This window comes from Electrona antarctica, assembly GCF_951216825.1.
Source record: "Electrona antarctica genome assembly, chromosome: 3".
Lineage (NCBI taxonomy): Eukaryota > Metazoa > Chordata > Actinopteri > Myctophiformes > Myctophidae > Electrona > Electrona antarctica.
Window position 1 is genome coordinate 21,771,282 of NC_136808.1, and position 27,115 is coordinate 21,798,396.

Genomic DNA, 27,115 nt, shown 5'->3' on the forward strand with positions numbered 1-27,115 from the left:
GAAAGAGGCGTGCTACTGAGCCTCGCCAGACCGTAATCCGCTGGTAGGCAACTTTTTTTTGCCAACGGCTGATTCGGTCTGGTTTATTAACCAGGCTAAGGCAACTCAGCCTGGCAGAGATCTGCGCTTCAGGGAGAGCACTTTTCTAGTATAGCCTATACTATTTCATGCTAAAAATCACACCCGTGTGAAGTGAGGGGTGCTCTTATCATACATCATCATACATCATCTCATTCTGGCCAATCATTAGTCTTTTAATGTTTGTGTTTACACAAACACTTGGTCATTCATTATCAATGGCATTAAATGTTTGTTAGGACAAAGTTTGTGTTTACACGCACTAAACGCTGGACATAGGAGGGGATATACAGGATATACAGTACTTACAGTAGGCTACATACTCCCTTTCAAACAGAGATAGTGAAGGTCTCTTCTATAGAGAGAAAGTGAAATATATGCATGTTATTCACTCTCATGAAAGTACATAAACTATTAAGGAAGACTCCTTAGACTAATAAAATAGTATTTATATTTATATTTATTGAACATGCTCATAAAGTGCTCTGTGCTCAAAGTGAGGGCCAGGGGTGCACCCCTCACTTTGCATTGGATAGAAGCGATCTTCATCTGGGGGACAATCAGATATTAGAAACGACAAAATAATTTGCCGGACAGAAATCGCTCAGATATTATCGCTCGTTCAAGGCATGGGCCACCTTTTGCCTACCACTGCCGTAAAGCATTATGTATAAAACATGGGATTATGGGATTTTTACCATTTTACTTGCTGGGACTTTTACCAATTTACTTGCTGAAGATACTGCGAAAGACAACAAGAGAATCAGTTTATTTATATTATGCAAGTTGCAAGCATAAAAGCTCAGTAGTAGTGGCAGTGTAGAGATATAGCAACATGACAGCACAGTGTCTCTGATGTCATGGACACTGGGCTCACTTCCTTCCTGGACTACAATTCCCATAATGCTTTGGTGCACTGCTCCTCCTTGTGGATAGAGGGCTGTCTTACTGAGACAACATGTAGTCCAGGAAGTAAGTGAGCCCAGTGTCGATGACGCGTTATTATTTATCCCACCGCAGTTCTAGGAAAGCCCTGCTGTGATTGGCCAGTAGTCGTTGTGATCGACAGTTCTCGTTTTTGCGAGTCATACAACTACAACCTATCTCAAACCCTCACCCTAAACCTAACCCCCCACGGGGCAGCACACCTAAACCTAACCTTAACTCATGTCTAACCAATGACTAGTCTAAACTAAGTATGCACCCCCCTAAACCTAACCCGAACGGCCTAACCTCAGTAAAACGATGCCTTCCTGGGAGCCAATCAGACACATGGTGAGGCGGGTCTACCCTAGAACGTTTGGTGGGATTCATAATCACGCGTCGATGACATCAGAGCTTAGCATCAGAGACACTGGGCTCACTGCTAAAATCTAAAATATCTAAAACCACATATTACACACATAAAGACCCCCAGGAAAGTGTTCTAAGGCCCAATCCCAATCCACTCCCTTGCTGACTCAATGAGCCCTCACTGATTTAGCTGCGCGTTCATGTGAAGTCTGTGAGGGCTTGAAGGATGTCCCATTTGAAATCGGTAAGTCAGTGAGGGCTCAGCCCCGCCCCTTTATGTGCCCTTTGCCAAAGTCAGCATCGATGCTGACTTTAGCTGACTTTGGCAAAGAAATTACCCACAGTTCATAGCGTTACCAGGGGAATGAGGGGGATCCTCCGAACGTCAATCATTTAAGTATGCAAATTAGTTATGTACCGCGGTTAGAATGTCAACAAACACAATAGTGCTTTCTCACTGTTCTCAAAGGGAGACGGAATGGAAGGATAGGCTATATATATTTAATAACAATAATAATAAGGGAAACATGATGAGAAATGACTAATGAGCAAAGTAAAATATGGAAATGCAATTTATGATGAATATTATTATATATGAATATTACAACCCCTATCACACAGGAAAGTGTATTTATGAAACTAATAATAAAACGACATAAATAGACATGATAGACATGTCATGCATGTAGGCACTGGCTGTGAATAAGGACAGGTTTTATAAAGTGATGCAAAGTGTCATGAATGGCGGACTCATCTTCAAAGTGCTGTCCCATTCCTTTCACAACAATTTGGAGCCCTTGCAGCCTCTCACCCTCAAGCACTTATAAAGCTGACGTCACTAAAGTCAATGAGGGTTCAGGGCTCAGGGCTTGAGGGAGGCAATTGGGATTGGGCCTAAATCATCTAAACGTCATTAACATATTTTTTAGCAAAAAGGGACACCCTTTTTAATGACCGTTGGTAGGGCGTTCCACATTTTGGTGGCATAGGAGCGAAAATAATTTAGTCCCTTCCCTTGTTTGTGCCGAATCTGGGTTGCACATGGTTTGTTGAGTTCCCTCTGGTGTTATGGGTGTGGACTTCGTTGACATTAAGGAAGTATTTAGACACATGGGTATCTTGGCGCTGTATCGAATCTTGTGGACCAGACCCATTGCAACATGTCAAAGTGGGCAGGGGTGAGGTGGGTTCGGGGGGTGAGGTCAAGTAGTAGCCTGACCAGTTTGTTTTGGGAAGTCTGGAGCCTTGTTTTAAGGGCCTTTGAGGTGCTGTGGTACCAAGAGGTGCATGCATAGTCGAAGAAACCTTGTACGAGGGCTCCTGTTAGGGTCTTCAAGGTGTTTTTGTTGACCAGTGAGGAGATCCTGTATAGGAATCTTGTTCTTTGGTTGACGTTTTTGATTACGTTGGTGTCCATTTTATCCAGGATGGAACCTACGTAGGTAATTTTCATGTAATAATATTGTCACCCACTCTAACCAAGAATCCATCTGCCTTGCTGAGATTACTATTTGATCCAAAGAGAATGGATTCAGTTTTTCCCAGGTGTAGAGATAGTTTATCAGCGAGCCAGGTGCAGATTCTACTGAATTCAGAGCTGAATTTGATTTTAGTTTTTGACACTACCCGAAAACAAAAAAAAAAACGAAAAAAAAAGTGATATTTGAATTAAGTGAAATCACTGAATATACGGATTCCTTCAGTTATCATGTAGTTATAATATTAAAGAACTACTACAGAGTTATTAATATACTGTAGTAGTACTACTACTGTAGTAATAGGCCTACTACTACAGTAGGTAATCACTCATTAGGCTGTGGTATTGACGTAACGACGTCAAATAACCACAAGGTGGTGCTAAAAGCTTCAACTATGTGCTGTGATGGTGGTTGTAAGTGGTTGGTGTCCCTCGATGGGAGGGAGGGATGGGTAGCATAAAATAAACTGAATGCTAATTATGATGTAATGAATGCAACATAATACAAGCAAAGTGGGGCAGCAGTAGCTCAGGGGTAGAGTAGCCGGATGGGAACCGCAAGGTTGTCAGTTCGAGCCTGTGCTCCCCCAGAGTTAGTGTCGAAGTGTCCCTGAGCAAGACACTGAACCCCTATTGCTCCCGATGTGCAGCTTGGTGCCTTACATGGTTTCCTCTGTCATTGGTGTAGGAATGGGTGAATGTAAAGCGCCTTGGATGAAGGCACTATATAAATGCACCATTTACCAAAGTGAAATAGTACTGATATCATGGACAGGCCTCAAAGTAGCCTCCCATGATCAGAGCTACTGCACATATGTACTCAAATCTTAGACATTCACTTCTTAATAGGTTTATTACACACACACACACACACACACACACACACACACACACACACACACACACCTTGGGGTACATCACTGAGGATACGTCCTAGGTGCAGCCATGCAATGTTTTTTAGTTATAGTTATTCTATTTATAGTGACTCATAGGAATAGACTGTGACAACCAGGTATAATCTGGTGAGAGACGGGTGGCAGCCGAAATGTAGACGGCACCCGGGTGAACAGTATGGGTTAGCACCCCAGCCTGTGTCCTCTGTGAGGAGGAAGCCCAAAGAACCCTCGGTGAGGCCTAGGGCCATTATAATCCACCACTCCTGAATGAAGTGCCTGGTGCTGGGAGTCTGGTGCAACGCACAGGTCCTGGGCCTGGTGAGAGCAGGAGTGGACCTGGTGAGACGTAGGAGGGGCCCGGACAGGAGTCAACCCACAGAGCCTAGTCCTTCCATGCACGCGCCAGAATTTGGTTCTCCCAGTCCTGGCAGAGTAGTTCCGGAGCAACGGATTGTGTGGCCCTGGTTTTTCCCTAATGGGACCGATTGAGGGTAGCTAATGGGACGTAATTACCTGAGTGAGGGGTATGATTTTTGAGATTTTTTTTTTTTTACAACTCAAATCATTCAGTTCTTAATTCTCCTCCCCCTTTTGAGTTAACCAATAGGCTTTCCCAGAAAGAATAAAAAAACAAACATGAGGTAGTGTATACAGAAAACCACGACAAAAGCAGAAAAAGAAATGCTAAAGCTGTATCTTGATTAATTTCCCTATTTGTGAATCATGATGGAGGCAACACTGATATTCTTCAATGTGATTTGGTATGTCTGAAATAAGCACATTGGAAGCAACGGCTCCTCAATATGAAACCCTAGCTCCACAATTTGTTGCGAACTAGCTGCACATAAAGTAACTTTAGGCCCTTTTTAAGAATCAATAGGGGTTCTATATAAAAATATATAGTTAATAAATTAACATAGAAATAAGGAAAACAGGCAACAGGGAATGTGCAATGGGGAAATTTCACATGTCACTCCACCACCAATGCTCAAAGCAGAAATCTAGGTAAATGTAATGCAAATCTACTTACTGAAGTAAGTACATTTACACATTGGACATGACAGCCAGCTAAGATTTGGAGGGAGTACAGAGAAGCTCTCCGACTCCAGTGTTAAAAGAAATGCTCTGTATACTGTACTTTCTAAAGAAACCAATTATGAACACATTTTCTATCACTGTGGTCTGTGATTGACACCAGAACTTAACTTGATTTACAGAGGATGCTGAGATGTTAAATTATCATCATTGTGCAGTGTCCCAAACAACAAAAATAAATTCGTAATCGCCCAATTTATTCACTATATTTGTTATTAATCAAACCTTTTCCTGTTATTAAACTTTTCTTCTTGGTACCAAATCAGATTCAAGTACATGGAAAACTGCATCATTACATGATAGTACAATTGAGTAACTTTATTTTAACAAACAGCAATATCTTTTTCAACATACAAACAAATAATACAAAAAGTGTCAATTTACAAACTCGAACAAAACAATGGCCACCAATATTATTTAGACTCTCTAGATTGTAGTTTTTTGTATTTTAGAATAATTCCTTCATATAAGCCATATAAGTACAGGCACAGCTCGAAGTAGGTTGAAACTACTTATTTGCATAGCAATCTCAAGCACATTTCAATAAACGTAAGCCAATTTGGATGCTGGCTATGAGCTACACATTTTCCCATTGAGAAAAGTTACAATTTTTCCCTATTGGGAAAAGTCATCCATTTCCCCCATTTTTCTCTGCATGAAAATGTATCATGAAGACTAATGGTCACAGATCTTTCACATCGTCACACCTCTCCTAGAAGTGACCTGAAGTTCTTCAACTCTCTAATGCTGGTAGATATTCTGGAGAAATTAAATAATAGGTGTTTTAAAATGTAAGGTGCATACGTGTTATATAGAGAGAACAACACTCGCAAAATGGAGGTTTAAAATGTTGAGGTTTCCTAGAATGGTTACACATTTATAGTGTCACCCCACACAGTCACAATACTAGTAACAGCCATACGTTTCCCTGTACCCCCCCCCCCCCCCCCCCCACACACACACACACACACACACACACACACACACACACACACACACACACACACACACACACACACACACACACACACACACACACACACACACACACACACACACACACACACACACACACACACACACACACACACACACACACACACACACACACACACACACACACACACACACACTTATGTTTACATCATTTCCATGTCACTGTGGTGCACTGGATTGACATTTGACAATGAACCTGAAATTAAGTGAATTGAAAGTGTCTTACCTCCCAAAGGCATTGAAAAGGGAGACGATCTCCTGGCGACTAAGATGGAAAGTGGGCCCGTTGACGTTAGATTTGGACAGAGCTTCAATCTGTCGTTTAGAAAACAGGATTTTCAAGGCTGTGCCTAATCCTTGCGTCTGACAGGAAACAGATGACACAGAAAGTTACAAATTGAAACTAATTTTAAAATGCAATTATTGAGAAAAGGCCAGCAGTTAGTGGTTTGTCAAAAAGTCCCTATAAAGAATATCACATGTATTTGTTTTACTCTTTCATGTAGGCCTATTTATGTATTTGCAAAGCACAAATAAACGACTCCATTGTGTGCTGAAAGTCACAGATCTGCAGTGTCACAACATGTGAGCCCGCAAGGTGCTGTGAGTTTGTAGATTGGCTATTCTCGGCAGTCAGCACACAACAAAACATCAGGCTTTAGTGACCAGAAAGTGGTGCTACTCACCTGGAGCTTGCCCCATAGTCGACACTTCAAGCAACCCACACAGTCCATGATCCTGGAAATGTTCCTGAATGACAGCCTGATGTCCTCCTGAGGTCAGCCAAACACCGCACAATACACATATTTTCATGTTTGAGTAAAAAGACAAACAAAACAGCAGTGAGCTTAGTTATACAAAAATAATCCTCAGGCACTCACTTCATAGTGAAAAATACATACAGTTACAGTATCAGCATGAGCTCTGGGTATTGCCTTGTTTAATGTCTTTGAGTGGAAAAATATATTCTTTGTATGAAACTGAGTCTAAATCTTTTCCTCTCCCTGTGGCTTCTTCTGAAAGGAGGTTTTATGATTATATCTTCAGAATTCCGCTTTAAACAAGACAATTCTTCCACAGCCAGGCTCAGCAGGTGGTTACAGACCTTAAGCTTGGCAGCCTCCTCTTCATCTCCAGCAAACAGGGAGGTCTCATCAAAGTGCAGAGGGAAAGACCTTGAGGAATGTTGAGATAGAGAGAATTCATTATAAACTACTGTTACGTTATGTTTTTACATAGTTGACATTATTACTGTGACTGGATCAGATTAACCAAGCAAGCAGGCAAGATCTCAGTATCTTAAATGCTGAGGTTCCAAAATGTTCTCAGCTGAGACCCAAAAGATAATGATGTTGTTTTCCCGGGATCCAGACTTACAAAAACACATGCATATTTATAACAATCCCTATTTCATAAATAGTGAAAATAGCCGATGGCCAAGCACATTTTTTTCTTCTTTTGTTTTTCATTAATTTGAAACTGTACTGTATGGACCACTATGACTCCTTATCGTTACATTTCTATTGCCTGAGTTAAATTAACACCCAGTGTAGCTAAGAGTTGGTTGCGTTCTATATTCTTACTTGGCATCCTGCAGGATGTTGAGGAGCAGCTCTTTGTGCTTGCGGTCCTCCTCTGGCCTGCCAGTGTAGAGCTGGAAGGAGGGCTGCTGGAAGAAGGGCAAGGCTTTGGCCAGGGCACGCAGCTCAATCAGGTAGAGGAAGTAGAGGTTGCGTAACCTCTTGGGGCCCTCGCTGTTTGTCAGCTCTGAGTCAAAACGTTGCTGGAACTCTGAGATGTTGTGACCCCACTTCCTCTGAAACCATGGCACTGCGTGAAAAGAGGAGTTAACGGGCAATTATGGGCACTGTATTTTGCCCGTAAACCTCAAGTTTAGCGGGCATATACAGTTAATATACGGTAATATACAGGTGTGATGGTACAATTCGGGAGTTTACCGGAGTTTATTGGAAAGTTTAAGTTTGATGTGTAATATACACATCCTCCTCCTATGCTTTTTGTGCCGTCTACGCAGTGCCAGTGGTCTGGGGGAAAGAGAGAGGAGCAAGGAAGTTAATGAAAGGATTAAATAAACTGAAGTGCAGATTTTCAGCCAAGACATAATTTACCATCCAATAGATATCTGGCACTCAGATGGACATTGATGCTGGTGTGGAGACCAGAGATGAGTCTATAGAATGCCCTCTTTTCCACACACTGGCCTAGAGAAGAGGACAATTAAGAAGGTGGGATAAAGCAGTAGTAATTCTCAACCGACCTAAATTCAACAGCAGTGAAGATGTTCATGATATGATCACTGTTTGTATTTTTATTTTTGAAAACGGAAATATTACAAAGTTAGTGACATGAAAGATATACTGTAGTACAAGACACAGGAGTGCGTTTAACACTTGAACACTGTATAAGATAAAACAAGGTACTATTTATAATAATTCAAAAAAACTACACATTTAAATGAGAATAAACCACTATATAAATATACCGTTTCGTTCTTGACAGTGCATGGATTCATTTATTATTCTGTATCTTAGCAACCTACCTTCCAGCCACCTGTAGAAAGTCCATGCTGAAAATAAGACAATTTATTTAATCAATTTATTTTGTGTGTGTATTATATTGTCTTATTAATATTTTGTGTAGCACTTTTTAATTCTTTGAAATCATCCTCATGATTATTATGTAATGAATCCTCACCTTCAGCTCCTGTACTGCTGTAGAACGCTGTAGGGGTTAGGGGTCTCTTCACAGTATAAGGTCTGCAGGGGAAAATGGTTCAAGATCTGATTAAAACATACCAATGTCTGGGCCGTGGCTAAGCGGTCCAGGCACCTTGGCCGGTAGTCCGAGTCTGGCAGTGTGCCGCGGGTTCGACTCCCGATCCCGACGGCCTTTACTGCATGTCACTCCCCCACCTCTCTCCCCCATTTCCTGTCAGCCTACTATAGGCTATAGCCTACTATACTGTCTGTCCCTCTATAAAAAAATATAAAATAAAAAAGGCGAAAGCCACAAAAAAAAAACCTACCAATGTTTTATTTCTGAGGTGTGCTATCCCCTCCAACGTCTGGCTTTCCCCTGTGACGTCATGTGGCAGCCAAGTCTATGGACTTTTTTATGTTTGTCTGATTTATCGGTCGGAGGTGAGAAGTAGGTGCGAGCGCCTTGTATAGCGATACTTTGATTTAGATTGTTTTTTGCACTATTTTGCTACAGGTTTTTATTTTCTGTGAAGCACATTGGGTTGCTTTTCATGAATTATCTCAAAATAAAGTAGCATTTACTTGAAGCAGTTTTCCTCATAGATGCTGTTCCAGATCTTCCAGGCATCCGGTCCTTTGTAACCCGTGTATCGTTCAGGGTTTAACAGCAGGTCAACATACTGAGAGTCTGGAGACTCCTCATCTGTGAGGCAACAACATGAGTGTCACTCATTGATCACAGTCTCATCTACAACATGAGTGTCACTCATTGATCACAATGAGTCTCATCTACAGATCACTGTGGTAATTAAGCGAGTAAAAGGTTTAACTGACTGATTAATTGAACAAATAGATAGGTGTCCTACCATCAATCACACAGAAGTGCTCTGCCTCATCATCATGCTTGTTCCACTTCAGTAAAGCCTCTCTGGTCTTTTCACTGATGAGACAGAACCAGAATAAAGCCCAATGCACACTAGGAGAGCACAAACACGTTTCGGTTTATTCCAGACTACAATATGACGTCATTCAGACGTGATTCAGGTGGGCGGATCCCACACTAGGCCTGTCACAATTATTACAAAATCATCTAATGGCAATTATTTGATCAGAATAGTTTCTATTTTTTTTATACATAAAAAAGAAACAGAAATAGCACCTTAACGCTTCACAAAGTGACGCTTTGTAATCTCGTAGATAATCTATTTCTGTTATTACCTTTAAGTATAAAATTGATAAATATGCCAGCACACAAATGATACTGAATAAGTCAGTTTACCGTCCAGTTTGCAAAATGCAAAATATATTCCATAAATAATTTGTATTTATATGGATAAATAATGTGTGTAGTCAATAAATACAAGAGCAGAGTAGTTGGTGAGTATATTTCTGTTTTTCCTCACTGTTCAATTTAAAACAATAAATATGTTTGGAGATACAGCAAGGTTTTCTTAGCAAGACTTACATGCCCTTTGAATGACACATGATTAAACCACCAATCACACCTGAGAGAGGAATTGACCGCACCCAGCTGCTCCGCCTTCTCACAGTCCTCCATCTGCTCATCGGCCTCAGCTAGTGAATACTACACAGTACACACACACACACACACACACACACACAAATTAAGTTCAAATATTTAAAATATTTCTTAGCAACAATGAATGTTTCCTTGGGTCTTTACACACATCAATCGTTGCTATAAGTATACCGGTAAATAAGTAATCAGGAATTTGCTGAAGAAATAAGAGAAAATTTTAAAATAATAATCAAAACGTCCATGTAACATTAATCCTCATTATCAACAAAAGTTCAGGAAAGGCATTCACCTTGTTGTGACTGGATTTTCTGATTCCTTCAGGAACCTGATTCTGTGAAACACAAGAGTTTTGACATAGCTGATCTATATTTCACTGTATGACATGCAGCCAAAATAGCCGACCTACACAAGTTATGATGTGACACATTGTAATCTTGTAGATCTGCTATTTTGCCCCTTTTTATTTTATATTCTTATTACGTGTTTTGCATATAATGACATGTGGTTAATGCTGGTAGGTTGTCAAATGAACTCACAGGAGAGCAGGACTTCACAGCACAATCCCTCAGACCACAGTGGCTGTTGTCTGTCCAGAAGGGGCAGGGTTTATTCAGGTTTGCCTATAAAACAACAACAATTTAACAGAAGCACAACAAATACTGATGGTATGCCATAGAGTTAAAGTTAAGGTGACTTGCAAATGCAATGTGACATTCTCATTTATTTTATTTTAATTTAGAGAAGTCAATTACTTTTTACCCCCTCTTTCGTCGTGCTCAATATAAAAGTCAAGAAAATCCTGGAAAGTGAATACATTTTCTAGTACTCAAGTAAAGTACTAAGAAGAATTAAGAAATTAATGTGTGCGTGTTTGTGTCCATGTATTAGACTAGACCTACCTTATAGAATCTGAAATAGTCAGAGTCCAGCAGATTTTGAAGTTTGGGGTAAAGAAGGTCATTGTTGAAGGCATCGATGGTCTCGACATCACAAGTGCAATCATCAAGGCTACCTGTGACCTGAAATAAGATATAACCTACAGTTTAGCTTGTGTTAACAGTGCAAAAACTATATATACGCCTCTGTATTCAATACTACAACAGCAACATTGCCTTGCTACTACTATTACTAGCTTTATAATTACTACTACTGATGATGATCCATGGTTTAGTTTGTCATCAAAGTGAAGCTGCCATAGGATAACAAGTATGCTACTCTGATATAGAAAGCGCATTGTTCAGAAAATATAGACTATAGTCTAGGCTACTGGAGCCTCAACAAATTAAAACCTTCTGTTTAAAGCCACTCGTTTGGTATTCGCTCCAGGTGGTGCCACATTTTGAAATGTTGATAATGTTCACCAAGCAACTACGCAACTACACAGTCCCCAACTACACGAACCATGTACAACCCAGATTCGGCACAAACAAGGGACTAAATTCTTTTCGCTCCTATGCCACCAAAATGTGGAACACCCTACCAACAGTCATTAAGACATGCGAATCCCTTGACTCCTTCAAAACCGCTCTCAAAGGGCACCTACGGACGGCCGCAATTCGAAACTGGCCCCCGTAAAATCTGAATCCCCCCCCACCGCTGTGGGGGGGGGGGGGGGGGGGGGACTGTATGTGTTTCTTTTCCCTTTTTACCTCCATTATGATGAATTCCTGTTCTGTTCTTTGTCTATATAGAAGTGTCTATTTGTACATCTCTAAATGTTTTGATGAATTGAACATGGTGGACCCTGTTGTAAACAAGTGTAATGCTTAATTGGGTCGTCCACTCACAGTTAACAGCCTTTGTATTGAGTTTGTGCTCGAAATGTACTGTAATTCTGCAAACTGTTAATAAATATTTCAATCAATCAAACAGACTAAAGACAATACATATTTAATGGAAAAATTAGCTCCTTTCGGAACCCTACGTTAAAGTTTCTGACATTTTGATGACTTTATGTAGGGTTCCTTCTCACCGGATTCAAGCGACGTGGGACGCAATCTGACTTACCCTGACTTAGCCCTGTGCTGCGGTGTGGGTGTCACGCTGACATATTCCAAACGAAGCATATGGACGCTATAGGATACAACGAACCCTCTCACCCCCCCCCCCCGAACGGCACAGAAGCCGTTAAGTATTTTTAATGTTTGTACGACCGTTTTGCCAGCTCTGAAATTCTCTCTTTGGTCCCTCCTTGTTGACATCTCGGTTGGCTAGCTGCGCCTATGAGGCGCGTAGGGAGGCGCTGCTAGCCAACCGAGATGCCGAGAGGCGGTACAATGGGATGTCAACAAGAGAGAATTTCAGAGCTGCCAAAACGGTCGTACAAACATTAAAAATACTTAACGGCTTCTGTGCCGTTCGGGGGGGGGGGTGAGAGGGTTCGTTGTATCCTATAGCGTCCATATGCTTCGTTTGGAATATGTCAGCGTGACACCCACACCGCAGCACAGGGCTAAGTCAGGGTAAGTCAGATTGCGTCCCACGTCGCTTGAATCCGGTGAGACCGGACCCTACGTGGTAGGTCCAAAGGAGCTCAACCCGGGGGGTCCGGAGACGGGCTATGGAAAAATGAGAATCGTGATCTGATCTCAATTCTTGTGAATGAAAATCGAGATTCACATTTGAGCAGGAATCGTGCCGCACTACTGCAGTAGTCCAGGGACCACCAGTGGTCCTTAGGAGGTTCCATGCAGGTGGTTCCCAGCTAAATGATGAGTTGGTAAGAGAGTTGGTAACCAAATGGACCACAATATTATATCTTACGGGCTGGGTCCATGTTACACTCCCAAGAGTTAAGTTATTGTTAAACATCTGCATTACTACATTTACTAGAAGTCTACACAATTAGAGTGTTATTTTGAACGTTTGCCTGTTACTATCAGTCCTAGCTATGGCACATAATTACAGCATGGAATTGGACAAAATCTCATCCAAAGACAACAAAATATCTGTTGATATTGGGTAGGCTAAATCTCATGAAATGGTACGTGGTCCGACCGTGCCTCAAATGCTGAATACATAATGGACCTCCATATGAAAAGGGTTACTGTAATACGTAAGTTTGTGAGCGGGTTCCAGTTTAGTTTTGTTCACTCACCTTACAAAAGCACCTGTGTGCTGCCGAGTTCTGGATGCAGGACACCCTGATGATGCCGACAGACACAACTAAGAACACATGATGGAACTTCATATCGAACTTCTATGGGGACTAATTCTACTCGAAGTCAAGTTAAATACGCACTGCCGGTCTGCCACTGTATACGTGCAAGGCGGTGGCCAACTACCAAACAATCAACAAACACCACCCGAAAACAATCAGCCGCAGGCGTTCCCAGTGCGTCATCTGCTTCCTGATGTGTCATTTAATTTGCACACATGGGCCGCTACGTGTAATACGTGACACTGAGTGATAATAAAATGACTCTCTCTCACTTTGCAATGCATTCGCGTCCGGTATTACTAACGTACGCCTACTTACCCATTGTAACTTCAAACTCCATTTTAACCATGATGATATACATTTAAAATGTGTATGTAGGTTCTGGTGACTGATAGTCCTTAATTAAGGGACCAAGAAGTCACGAAGTGAGTTTGGTCACTTATTAAGGGACCAAGAAGTCACGAAGTGACTTTGGTCACTTATTGCTTTTGTGTTTATTTTTCTTCTCCTTCTTCTTCTCCTCCTCCTCCTTCCGCCAAAAATAGCTGTTCTGGCTGAACCGTGCAGTCGGTTTTCGCGAAAGACGGTAATCTGGTAGAGGGCCATGCCAAACGGTGACTATGCGAAGCCCATGAGATTGGCCAAATGGTGGCGCTATAGCGCTCAATTGAAAATGCAAACTTTGAACGTGCATATCTCATGAACCGTTTGACCGTCGGCAATGACACTTTGATATACATATGTGTCTCCTCATGCCGAACAACTTTTGTGTTCTGACTTTTGACCTCTGACCTTTAGATCACCCGCCATTTTGAATTATATGAAAAACAGTTAAAATGTATCTCCTCCCAGGATCTTTGACCAAAATGCACAAAAACATCTACACATGAACTTTGGACCTATACGGACAAAAAATCGTAGTACATTCTTTTTGCACACAAATTTTTTTTGCACACACACGCACACACACACACACACAGCTCATTTGAACTTGGATACATGTTCTATATGTTTATGGGCGTGTGTGTGTGCGTGCGTGTGAGTGCGTGCGACGTGCGTGCGTGCGTGCGTTGCGTGCGTGTTCAGGACCTGAGGTCGGTGGTGGTGCGTGTGTGTGAGTTCGTAGGGAAGCAGGTGTCGGACTCGGCGGTGGACGACATCGTGAACAGAGCCACCTTCGACAACATGAAGGACCAGAAGGCAAACTATGAGTTCCTGCCCGATGACGTCAAGGACAAGAGCAAGGGGAAGTTCCGGAGGAAAGGTACCGACGCAAAGCACGCACGCACGCACGCACGCACGCACGCACGCACGCACGCACGCACGCACGCACGCACGCACGCACACACGCACACACACACACACACACACACACACACACACACACACACACACACACACACACACACACACACACACACACACACACACACACACACACACACACACACACACGAAGGTACTGACGCAAAGCAACATTTTATGGGGGTCCTTGACATGAAATTGTTTGAGAACGACTTGGGTGCTGGCGGCGTGTTTCCTCCTCCGCGTCATCAGTGCCCATACCCGAGGCGGGGTTGGCAAAAGGGCCTTTCTGTGTGGAGTTTGCATGAGTTTGCATGTGCATGTTGTTTGCCCGTGTCCCTTAGGGTAGGTACCCTCACAAAAAACATGCAGTAATCCTGGTCTCTAAACTGCCTCCCCCTGGCCAGCCGGGGCGCCTGATGGAGGGGAAAGGAACTGGTTGGAATAACGTGTTCCTTCCACGTGCTACGTCCAACCAGGGAAACTCCCCCCTGTCAGGTGCCAAGGAGCAACTTGGACACTCAGGCATGAAGGAAGCATGAGTTCAAGTCCGTTGCTCTCCCCATGTCCCCCATATATGGGGACTAGGTTGGCAGAGGGTGTGAAAAATGGGTTACAAAATCGTGGAATAAAAATTATAAAGAGAGAACGACTGACATAGAAACATGGGGTTTTTGAGAAAAGGATTTAGAAGACATTTGTAGAATCGTCCTCAGGTTTAAATGGGTACTTAAAACCCCTCGTTTTTGTGTGTGTGTGTGTGTGTGCACATGCGTGCGTGTGTGCGTGCGTGCACTACTGCAGTAGTGCTGCACGATTCTTGCTCAAATGTGAATCTCACAAGAATTGAGATCAGATCACGATTCTCATTTTTCCATTAAATATTTATTGTCTTTAGTCTGTGTAGTTGCTTGGTGAACATTATCAACATTTGAAAATGTGGCACCACCTGGAGCGAATACCAAACGAGTGGCTTTAAACAGACGGTTTTAATTGGTTGAGGCTCCAGTAGCCCTAGTGAACGGAACTATCGGCTGGTAGGGGTTGAGTTAACCCATAGAGGCTCTATGCAGATCAGTGACGCGTTCACTGCTCTATGATAGAGCAGTGAACGCGTCACTGATCTGCAATACAATATAACCCATTCTGAACGGGAACCCCTTTTGGTGTTTTAAGCATTATGTTATACTTTAGCTATTGAAAAATAACAGATCTACAAGCTCATAGCGCGCCACCGAGTGGCACGCTACGAGCTTGTAGGTCTGCTATTTTATTTTAATCGTGAAAATGCGGCACAAATCTTTGAAAGTTGAACATATATTCTTTCCTTTTTTCTTTTTTTTTGAGACGTCAGGCCTAAATGGGATGATGTCATCCGTCCACCTGGACCATCAGTCACCTGTGAAACAACAACTGAACACAATAAGGCATTAATGTGTGTTATAAATAAATGTGTGTTATAATTATACACCGTATATTATTTTAATGTTCTAAATTTACAAGATCTACAAGCTCACAGTGTGTTGCATCACGACGCATTGTGAGCTTGTAGATCGGCTCTTTTCCAAATGGCCTAACTGTGTATAGGGCTGAAGTGGTTAGTGTATGTTTTGTAAAGTAACTAAAGTTTTTGAATAATTGTAGTGCAGTAAAAGTAGCCTCTGAGATGTAGTAGTAAGTAATTAATAGTACTGGAAATTGGAAATAGTACACTTGCCTCAAAATGTGTTATTTTTGGGATTCAAGCTTTCTTTTGCTGAAAATAGCCACGATGGACAAGCAAGCAAACTAAGAAAATGATTTTAACTGTTAATTAAAAATAATTATTTGGCGGACATTTGACCTAATTTCTCCTTTCATTGTCGATGGCAAAATACTGAGACGTGTTTGAGGACAGAAGCTGCATATAGAGGGTATGTGCATGCTTAAAGTGAATGGCACATCGAGTGGCACATCGAGTGGCACATCGAGTGGCACAGCAACATGCAAAGTGAGTTTAACATTGTTTAACATTGTTTAATGCAATCAGATAGGACTTTTATGTTTGGATGTATGGGCTGTCGAGGCCAGAAAGTAGTTTTTTGGCACTCAGTAGGCGTTCTTGCATAACTTCCTGGTTTGATGATGATGTCACGCGCATACCCTCTATAGGAGGCCCTCAAAAATCACACCAGTGTGAAGTGAGGGGCGCTCTTATCATCATACATCATCTCATTAAATCGGTCAAACACAATTTGCGTCCTCACCTTCATCATCAATTTTTGACATGTATGATGTAAAATGTACACTATTAGCACACAGTATACGCCTGGCCCGAAAACGTCGATTAAAATAATAATAAAAGTCCATATATGGGAATTCCCAGTAGTTTCAGCTGGGCGAGGTCGCTTCTCAGTCCTCAGGGCGTCTTACTGGTCTAAGAGCTTCCATCTTATGGACAATAAGCTGTCACGATTAAACCGTCAAACGTGGCTCAGTCCAGTTTAGATTTTAGTTTTAGTCATAGTCTTTTGAATCATTTTCATTTAGTTTTAGTCACATTTTAGTCACTAAAATTACCAAATGATTACCAAATATTAAGAATACCAAATGATTATTAAGGGGACAAAAATATTACTAATTATTAACCAAATATTATGCAATATTAAGATTACCAAATATTATTACATTAAGATTACCAAATAGTAATTTACCAGATTAAGTGGTTTAAGTCATAACTATTTTAACTAGATTAAGAAAGTCTTAATGTATTCGTGTTAAGTTTGGGCTCCAAGAGTCACTTCCTAGAAATTGAAGAGTCACTTCCTAGAAATGGAATAGTCAAAAATACAATATTTATATTTGAAACGTGCAATCATCTTTAATGAGATCAAATAATCATCATCATCATCATCATCACATAGAAACTATAGAATTCAATCCTGATCCATAAAAAGTTCAAATCATATCAAACATGTCACCATTATACCAATAATTATAATTACAAACCTTTATACACTACAAAATAAAAGTATGTTATCAGGAATAATTGCCTGCCTGCCTGTCTGCCTGCCTGCCTGCCTGCCTGCCTGCCTGTCTGCCTGCCTGCCTGCCTGCCTGCCTGCCTGCCTGCCTGCCTCCCTCCGCCCGCCCGCCCGTCCGTCCATCCGTCCGTCCGTCCTGTAATGCCAAAGCAAATTCAAAACTGAACGATACATTAATAAAGATAAAGATAAAGAAAACATAATTGTCCATTAAATTGACATACAATGTAAATGTGTCTTTGGCACACCGGCTGTCAGTTACAACAATAAAACATTACAAAAAACACACAGATGCATTCAAATACTATATAAAATGCATTCACATAAACACAACAACAGTGATCATGAACAGTGGGGGTTAGACTATTTAAAAAATGTTTTATCGGGAACCCCTTTTGGTGTTAGCATTATGTTATGCTTTAGCTATTGAAAAATAGCAGATCTACATGCTCATAGCGCGCTACGAGCTTGTAGGTCTGCTATTTTTGAAAAATCGAAGAACGACTGACATAGAAACATAGCTTTTTCAGAAAACTGTCAGGATGTAGAAGACATTTTTAGAATCTGATCTCAGGTCAAAATGGGTTAAAATGTCCACAGCAGTATTGTGGCACAAACCACGTTTTGTAACCCTTCTTTTTAGCTAGTTTTGCCCTAAGCCTCCTGCCCGATGGCAACAACTCAAATTCAGAGCGAAGAGGGTGGGTAGAATCATTGTAAATCTGAATTGCTTTTTTGGTTTTTGGTTGTATAATTATGTCCTGAAGTTGCAATTGTTTGTCTCCAATGATCTTACTTGCCTGGTTGACTACCTGGTGAGCTTGTGTTTATCTCCGATTCATCATATAATCACATGTAATTCAAAATCATAAATAATTAACAGCGTGTCATAAACCAATCCCTTCTGATTACCTGGACGTCTCCTAATCAATACCACATCAATATATTCTGCAGGGTTTTATGACCAGCTTTCCGGGTTTGTGTGAACACAAATATTGGCTTGTGATTGGATGATCACCCCACAGCGATGATTTGATTGGCTGAGAAAAGATTGAAGACAAAAGTGAGGACGCAAATTGTGATTGGCCGGAATAAGATGATGATGATGACAGCGCCCCTCACTTCACACAGGGTGTGATTTTCTTTTTTCTATTGGACGCCAGACGTTCTAACTGTGGTTTTCCAGAGTGACACAGATCTTCCCTGGTAGCATCTTCAGAGAACTATGACCATTATCAATGAGTGGAAACAGTGTGTGAGTGAAGGTGTGTGTGAAGGTGTGCAGGTGTGTGTTAGAATCAGGATCAGAGAAGGACAGCTGTCCTCTGTCCCAGTCCAGTTGGACTCTGATCCTCCGCGGTTTCTCATTCACTGAGAGATCAGTCCAGCCATAATCATCATAAGGTCCTGATGAGTAGACTGCTATGTATGCATACTGATAGTACTGTATTCTCCAGTGTATTCTCCCTGCGCCTCCCTTCCTCCCGTACGACTCCTCACACACACCTACTTCCCAGTTTATATTGTCTACTCCAACCTCAACATCCCAGCTGTGAGACCCTGAGTCAAAGCCCTCATAACCCAGGGCACTGCCAAACCTCTCTGGGTTGTCAGGAAGCTGCCGTTTCTCTTCTCCACGTCTCACACTGGTCAGATCATCAGACAGCACGAGCAGTGGACCAGCAGTGTTGGGGTCCAGGACGACAGGAGTGTAGGAGACAATGTCCTTCATCTTGTCCCAGACTCTGAAGGTCAGGTTCTTCAGGTGTTTGGCCTGGTCTATCAGCGCTCCTCCTGAGAGCGGCGGTGGGTCCTGCAGGGTGAGCTGGACTCCCTCCGTGGTGGTCTTGTAGTTCTGCAGGAAGGAGACGTGGTCGTCGGCTCTGAGCTGGTCCTCGGCAGCTTGGATTGCGTTGGAGAGGGTTTCCATTTCTCTGCTCAGAGCCTCAATCCTCTCCTTCATCTCCTGACTCTTCTGAGCCTCTTCCTCCCGCAGAGTGGCCATCCTGGCCTCCTCTTCCTCCTGTAGGAACCTGCGAAGATTCTCAAACTGTTCCTTGATCTGCGTCTCTGTGTTCCTGGCCTGAACCTTCATGTGATTTTCTGTTACGTTGTAATTTGTTTTAACTTTATTAAAGACCTCCAGTTTCTCCTTTAAAGACTCCAGTGACAACTGGACCTCCTGTTTGCAAAGTTCAGACGCTTCGTCCACGGGTAAGAACTGGTGTCTGGCGTGTTTTTTCGAGTCGCGACACACGAGACACGCCAGCTGTTGGTCGTCCAGACAGAAGAGCTTGAGCTTCTCGCCGTGTGCGCTGCAGAGGACCTCCGAGCTCAGCATCGACGAGGAGCTCTGGCCTTTCTCCTCCAAGAGCTTCTCACACAGGTTCTTCAGAACAAAGTTTGTGAGAGGATTGTCCTTAGAGGATCTCCTCTGACAAACGGGACATTCCCTCGTTGGTCTTTCCGACGTCCACCATTCCTGCAGACAGTCTTTGCAGAAGCTGTGTCCACAGGACAGCACGACGGGACGTTTAAAGGTGCCATGACACACGGGGCAGCTCAGATCCTCTTCCTGACAAGTCAAACGGGAAGCCATTTTGGTCTGCCGGTCACACACCGATCTGGAATGTTCTGTCGTTACGCCGGAGGAATTCTACAAGACAAAACAACAACCGTAACATTATCAGTATCGATAGTAGTTAGTGCTGCATGATTCTTGATCAAATGTGAATCTCGATTTTCCTCCAGAAGAATTGAGATCACGATTCTGACACGATTTTATAAATTGTGACTCTTTTTGATACAGAGACAGTCATGGCGGCAAATAAATAAATTGTTGAAAATAAGTTTTTCTCCTCTCCTGAACAGTTAGTCTTGCCACCGCGGCAAGACTAACTGTTTAGGAGAGGAGAAAAACTTTTATTTTTTAATCCAAAATGACTTAATAGCACAGGCAGACTCTTCACATACAGAGCATGTCTGAAATAAATGCTTAAACATGTAGCTAGGCGTAATGTTAGAGTCCACAGAAGTGAACCTTTCAAGCCTGTTTTCTCAACTCGCTGTTTCTCTGCAAGACATTACTCTATAAGCCATATCTCCAAAACTGGTGGGTCAAACTGAACAACCAATATGTCAATTTGAAGCTATGATTCCCTGCTTTCACACAACATGAAAAATGTCATGTGAAATTGAATAGCCTCGGTCAGAAACAGTCACAATTGTATATAAATATTTATTGTCTTTAGTCTGTAGTTGCTGAACATTACTGCGTTCAAAATGTGTCACCTGGAGCCATAACTACTGTGTATTTAAACAGACAACATCAAAGTGCTTAAAGACTTAAAGTCTCTCTTGTAGCAAAAACATAACAGTAACTAAAATGAAGTGGACTGAACTAGTGCTGGAACATTCTGGATCAGAGTTAGAAATGAGAACGCGTAGGTGTCTGAATCTAGATCTACATCTTTTTTCGATTAATTGTGCAGCGTTTTTGATTGATTGATTGAAATATTTATTAACAGTTTGCAGAATTACAGTACATTTCAAGCACAAACTCAATACAAAGACTGTTAACTGTGAGTGGACGACCCAATTAAGCATTACACTTGTTTACAAGAGGGTCCACCATGTTCAATTCATCAAAACATTTAGAGACGTACAAATAGACACACGTTAGTAGTAGTTAGCATGATATCAGAAAAGGAATAAGCAGGAAAACAGGAATAACTAGAAAAGGTGCCGGGGCACAGGTCTCCACCAGGGCAGGTCAGGTTGTGGCCTCCTGGTGGCGCTATAATAGGACAGGTCTCCACCAGGGCAGGTCAGGTTGTGGCCTCCTGGTGGCGCTATAATAGGACAGGTCTCCACCAGGGCAGGTCAGGTTGTGGCCTCCTGGTGGCGCTATAATAGGACAGGTATCCACCAGGGCAGGTCAGGTTGTGGCCTCCTGGTGGCGCTATAATAGGCCAATGTGAAAAAGGTGGGATATATTCCTCAGCCTAGTAGGAAAGTCCGGGAAAGATTTCACGTAAATTGCACGCTGCGTTCATGATTTGAGGCATTTTGTTCAAAACGGGCCAATCCTGCAAACTTTGAAAGCCAATGTTAGCCAATTAGGATAGAATATGAAATATGGGACAGGTCCGTCTTGAACACATGACTATAGAGATAGTGTGTGACGATTTGCGAGATTTTTGAACAGAATCTGGAGGAATAATATTAAAAAAAATGTTTTTCAAAAGTCGGCCTCCTGGTGGCGCTATAACAGGCCGTTCTGGGAAATTTAGGCCAGAGGTTGGGATCCAGGGAGTGTGTGTGCAAAATGTGGCATCAACCGGGTTAACGGTGCCGGAGATTAGCTGGTAACAGACGGATGGAGGAAAACAAAAACAATCCTTGTGAGCTCTGGAAGCTACTAAACAATCAACTAGGCTGCGGTCAGAAACTAAAAACCAGGTTTTCAAACATAAACATCAAATCGGACGACACTCTCATCACTGACAAGCTTGATGTGGCCAACTACTAGAATATCTTCTTTACAAACATAGCAACAACTCTGGTTAACAAACTGCCCTCCCACTCTGGGCTCTTTGGTGTAGAGCACATTAAAACCTTCTACAGAAACCTAGGTGTTTGTAAAGACGATTTTAAACTAGTTATGGTAACAACTGATGAGGTACTTAAGAAATTGAGTGCCCTCCAACCCCACAAGGCCACTGGCCATGACAATATTCCCTCCAATTTTCTCAGAGACTCAGCCATCTCTATAGGTCCAATTATCACCCACATAGTAAACCTCTCCATCAAACAGGGACAGGTCCCCCAAGATTTCAAACTGGCCAAAGTAACCCCCTTGCACAAGAAAGGGAGTAAATTAGACCCCGGCAACTACCGCCCTATTTCTATTCTAAGCTCCATCTCGAAAGTGATGGAAAAAATAGTCTATGAACAGGTTGAAAAGTATCTTGCCACAAATAAATTAATGTACGAGTTCCAATCTGGCTTCAGAACATCCCACTCCACTGACACATGCCTTCTCTATTTGAGCGACCACATCAAACATGAGGTGGATGCTGGCAAATACTGCGGCATGGTCATGCTGGACCTCCAAAAGGCTTTTGACACCGTGAACCACTCCATACTGGTTAACAAGCTTAAAGCAATTGGTTTCGATAGCACATCAGTGAGCTGGATGCAATCCTACCTGGAGGGGAGAGAACAGATGGTGGAGGTGAATGGAACACTGTCCCCCCCCCTCCCAGTGAGCTGTGGCGTTCCACAAGGAAGCATACTAGGGCCTTTACTGTTCCTAATATATGTTAACGACATGACTTCAGCTTGTGACTGCAACTTGTTCCTGTTCGCAGATGACTTGGCAATGCTAGTCTCGGACAGGAACAAACTGCAGGTTGAAAAGGCCCTCAGCTCTTAACTCGGTAGAATCTGCACTTGGCTCGCTGATAACAAACTATCTTTACACCTGGGAAAAACTGAATCCATTCTCTTTGGCTCTAATAGTAATCTCAGCAAGGCAAATGGCTTCTTGGTTAGAGTGGGTGACAAGTGACAATTACCTACCTAGGTTCCATCCTGGAGGCTAATCTTTCCGGTGATAAAATGGCCACCAACGTAATCAAAAAGGTCAACCATAGAACAAGATTCCTTTACAGGATCTCCTCACTGGTCAACAAAAACACCTTGAAGACCTTAACAGGAGCCCTTGTACAAGGTTTCTTTGACTATGCATGCACCTCCTGGTACCACAGCACCTCAAAGGCCCTTAAAACTAGGCTCCAGACTTCCCAAAACAAACTGGTCAGGCTCCTACTTGGCCTCGCCCCCCGAACCCACCTCACCCCTCGAACCCACCTCACCCCTGCCCACTTCGACAGGCTGGAATGGCTTAGGGTCGACGACAGAGTACAGCATCTTGCAATGGGTCTGGTCCACAAGATTCGATACACCACCAAGATACCCATGTACCTGTCTAGATACTTCCTTAATGTTAACGAAGTCCACACCCACAACACCAGAGGGAGTGCAACGAACCATGTTCAACCCAGATTCGGCACAAACAAGGGACTAAATTATTTTCGCTCCTATGCCACCAAAATGTGGAACGCCCTACCAACAGTCATTAAGACATGCGAATCCCTTGACTCCTTCAAAACCGCTCTCAAAGGGCACCTACGGATGGCTGCAATTCGAAACTGGCCCCCGTAAAATCTGAATCCCTCAAACACGGACGCAAGGACAACACAAGAGACGGTCACGGCCACACAGCCAACTGAACTCAAGGTATGGCCACGGAGCCGACTTGGGGACCCAACGCAAGGACAACACAAGAGACGGTCACGGCCACACAGCCAACTCAAGGTACGGCCACGGAGCCGACTTGGGGACCCAACGCAAGGACAACACAAGAGACGGCCACGGCCACGCAGCCAACTCAAGGTACGGCCACGGAGCCGACCCAACGCAGCTCCTCCAAGGCAAACAAACAAAGGAACGGAGCTGAACGTGAATCCCCCCCCCACCGCCCCCCCCCCCCCTTTTTCCCTCACTGTATATGTTTTTTTACATTTTTACCTCCATTATGATGAATTCCTGTTCTGTTCTTTGTCTATATAGAAGTGTCTATTTGTACGTGTTTTGATGAATTGAACATGGTGGACCCTCTTGTAAACAAGTGTAATGCTTAATTGGGTCGTCCACTCACAGTTAACAGCCTTTGTATTGAGTTTGTGCTTGAAATGTACTGTAATTCTGCAAACTGTTAATAAATATTTCAATCAATCAATCAATCAATCAATCAATGGACGGACGCACGCACGCACGCACGCACCACATTTTGCACCCACACTCCCTGGATCAACAGCCAATAACATTGAAACATTTCTTAATTACGTCACCATCAACAGCCAATAAGGGGCCACCATTCTTACCCAGACATACTGTACACACACACACACACGCACACGCACACACGCAGACAAAGAGGTGGTCACCGGAGACCCAAAAGTGACTCTATAGTAAACAATGTAAAAAAGGATCAAGGCATACTGTAGAACAACAGAGAGAGGATCCGTTCACTCAGAGTTAGAACAACAAAGAGGATCCGTTCACTCAGAGTTAGAACAACAGAGAGGATCCGTTCACTCAGAGTTAGAAAGGATCCGTTCACTCAGAGTTAGAAAGGATCCGTTCACTCAGAGTTAGAACAACAGAGAGGATCCGTTCACTCAGAGTTAGAACAACAGAGAGGATCCGTTCACTCAGAGTTAGAACAACAGAGAGGATCCGTTCACTCAGAGTTAGAACAACAGAGAGGATCCGTTCACTCAGAGTTAGAAAGGATCCGTTCACTCAGAGTTAGAAAGGATCCGTTCACTCAGAGTTAGAAAGGATCCGTTCACTCAGAGTTAGAAAGGATCCGTTCACTCAGAGTTAGAACAACAGAGAGGATCCGTTCACTCAGAGTTAGAAAGGATCCGTTCACTCAGAGTTAGAAAGGATCCGATCACTCAGAGTTAGAAAGGATCCGTTCACTCAGAGTTAGAAAGGATCCGTTCACTCAAGAGTTAGAAAGGATCCGTTCACTCAGAGTTAGAAAGGATCCGTTCACTCAGAGTTAGAAAGGATCCGATCACTCAGAGTTAGAAAGGATCCGTTCACTCAGAGTTAGAAAGGATCCGTTCACTCAGAGTTAGAACAACAGAGAGGATCCGTTCACTCAGAGTTAGAAAGGATCCGTTCACTCAGAGTTAGAAAGGATCCGTTCACTCAGAGTTAGAAAGGATCCGTTCACTCAGAGTTAGAACAACAGAGAGGATCCGTTCACTCAGAGTTAGAACAACAGAGAGGATCCGTTCACTCAGAGTTAGAAAGGATCCGTTCACTCAGAGTTAGAAAGGAGGAACTGCCTTTATTAAAAGTCAACTGTCAACATGTTTACACTATAATTGACGTCATTCTCTTTCTCCCTGATGAAGAGCAGTTCCAAACATTTTGACTTTTAATGAAATAAAGACTATTATTATTCCTCCTTTTATACTCTCTCTCCCTCTCTCCCCTCTCCCTCTCTCTCTCTAAAGGCTTTATTGGCATGATAAATATGTTCTACATTGCCAAAGCATACATACAACAAAACAAAAGTAAAGTGCACACAGAGACAACTCTCTGCGCACACAGAGACAACAAACATCCCAACAATAATGAACAACGAGCAATACAGTAACAATGAAAATAAATTAACAAACAGAAACATAACAGCAACTTAATGACCCTGTTCTCTCTCTCTCTCGATCGCTAGTTTTCAGAATTATACTTCTTCTACTATGTGCCTGTTTCTTACCTCAGTAGTCCCTACAGCAGTCTGTCTGTCTCCCAGGCTGTCCAAATTATCGGACGGTCTATTCATTGATCTATCATCTATGTATTGATTTATTGATGATCGTCTCGGTTTAGTTTCTCTGACTGACGACTGAGTCTCTGAGAGAAAAGCTGAGCGACTGTATAAGGAAATGTTATAAAATCATTAAAATGCTATCTCGCCCCTGCACACAGACACACCCTCACACGCACACACACACACACACACACACACACACATACAGACAGCCTAATCACACTTTAGCGGACAGCCGCGGACAGAAGATGCTGTATTTTACGTAATTTCCGAGTTTTTAGACAGCTGGTGGATGGAAAAGAAGCTCCACCTCCGCGGACGACTGCCGCGACGGACAGAGCTCATATGTGCCCACGGTGACAGTAGACTGGCAGGCTGCCACTTTCATTTCTTCTAAAACGCAACTAAAGAGCTTTCTGTGTGCTGCTAGCCTGGTAAAACCACTCCCCCTGCTGTTCACCCAGGATAGTTTGCTGCTGCCTTTGATTGAGTTACTTTATTAATTAAGGGACCAAGAAGTCACGCAGTGACTTTGGTCACTTATTGTTTTTGTGTTTATTTTTCTTCTTCTCCTTCTTCTTCTTCTTCTTCCGCCAAAAATAGCTGTTCTGGCTGAACCGTGCAGTCGGTTTTCGCGAAACGGTAATCTGGTAGAGGGCCATGCCAAACGGTGACTATGCGAAGCCCATGACGATTGGCCAAATGGTGGCGCTATAGCGCTCAATTGAAAATGCTAACTTTGAACGTGCATAGCTCATGAACCGTTTGACCGTTGGCAATGACACTTTGATACACATATGTGTCTCCTCATGCCAAACAACTTTCGTGTTCTGACTTTTGACCTCTGACCTTTAGATCACCCGCCATTTTGAATTATATGAATTATGAAATACAGTTAAAATGTATCTCCTCCCAGGATCTTTGATCAAAATGCACAAAAACGTCTACACGTGAACTTTGGACCTATACGGACAACAAATCGTAGTACATTTTGTTTAAGTGAAAAAATGAAGTTTTTATGAGCCAATGAAAATTGCTGGTTTGTGAAAATTCTTCTTCTGCCTCTAATACATACATGCAGCGTCATATGCTTATGTCACTTTACAGTATAGTAGATGG

At 42.7% G+C, this 27,115-nt stretch overlaps 2 protein-coding genes across 2 annotated transcripts; both read right to left on the bottom strand.

Annotated features, from left to right (window-relative positions):
• Positions 1-5,131: 5,131 nt before the first annotated feature.
• ero1a (endoplasmic reticulum oxidoreductase 1 alpha) lies at positions 5,132-13,467 on the bottom strand. Its single transcript, XM_079497516.1, has 16 exons — positions 13,193-13,467; positions 10,995-11,114; positions 10,632-10,715; positions 10,385-10,426; positions 10,061-10,140; positions 9,422-9,495; positions 9,138-9,258; positions 8,551-8,612; positions 8,396-8,422; positions 7,965-8,057; positions 7,794-7,880; positions 7,419-7,665; positions 6,941-7,010; positions 6,522-6,608; positions 6,062-6,198; positions 5,132-5,598 (listed from the first exon to the last, which is right to left on the bottom strand). Exons 1-16 carry the CDS (start codon positions 13,283-13,285, stop codon positions 5,541-5,543), a joined length of 1,482 nt encoding a protein of 493 aa, XP_079353642.1. The 5' UTR covers positions 13,286-13,467; the 3' UTR covers positions 5,132-5,540.
• A 3,947-nt stretch (positions 13,468-17,414) lies between these two features.
• On the bottom strand, positions 17,415-26,324 carry LOC306920417 (E3 ubiquitin-protein ligase TRIM35-like). Its single transcript, XM_079497167.1, has 2 exons — positions 25,943-26,324; positions 17,415-20,239 (listed from the first exon to the last, which is right to left on the bottom strand). Exons 1-2 carry the CDS (start codon positions 26,006-26,008, stop codon positions 18,752-18,754), a joined length of 1,554 nt encoding a protein of 517 aa, XP_079353293.1. The 5' UTR covers positions 26,009-26,324; the 3' UTR covers positions 17,415-18,751.
• Between the last annotated feature and the right edge of the window lie 791 nt (positions 26,325-27,115).

Bases quoted from the DNA above. Each gene is read 5' to 3' on its own strand.
- ero1a (XM_079497516.1), bottom strand. From the start codon at position 13,285: ATGAAGTTCCATCATGTGTTCTTAGTTGTGTCTGTCGGCATCATCAGG. The intron at 7,881-7,964 runs GTAAATTATGTC...TCTTTCCCCCAG, and splicing joins TGCCAGATATCTATTGGATG to ACCACTGGCACTGCGTAGAC. The intron at 5,599-6,061 runs GTAAGACACTTT...TAATTTCTCCAG, and splicing joins CTTTTCAATGCCTTTGGGAG to AATATCTACCAGCATTAGAG.
- LOC306920417 (XM_079497167.1), bottom strand. From the start codon at position 26,008: ATGAATAGACCGTCCGATAATTTGGACAGCCTGGGAGACAGACAGACT. The intron at 20,240-25,942 runs GTAAGAAACAGG...TTTGTCTTGTAG, and splicing joins CTGCTGTAGGGACTACTGAG to AATTCCTCCGGCGTAACGAC.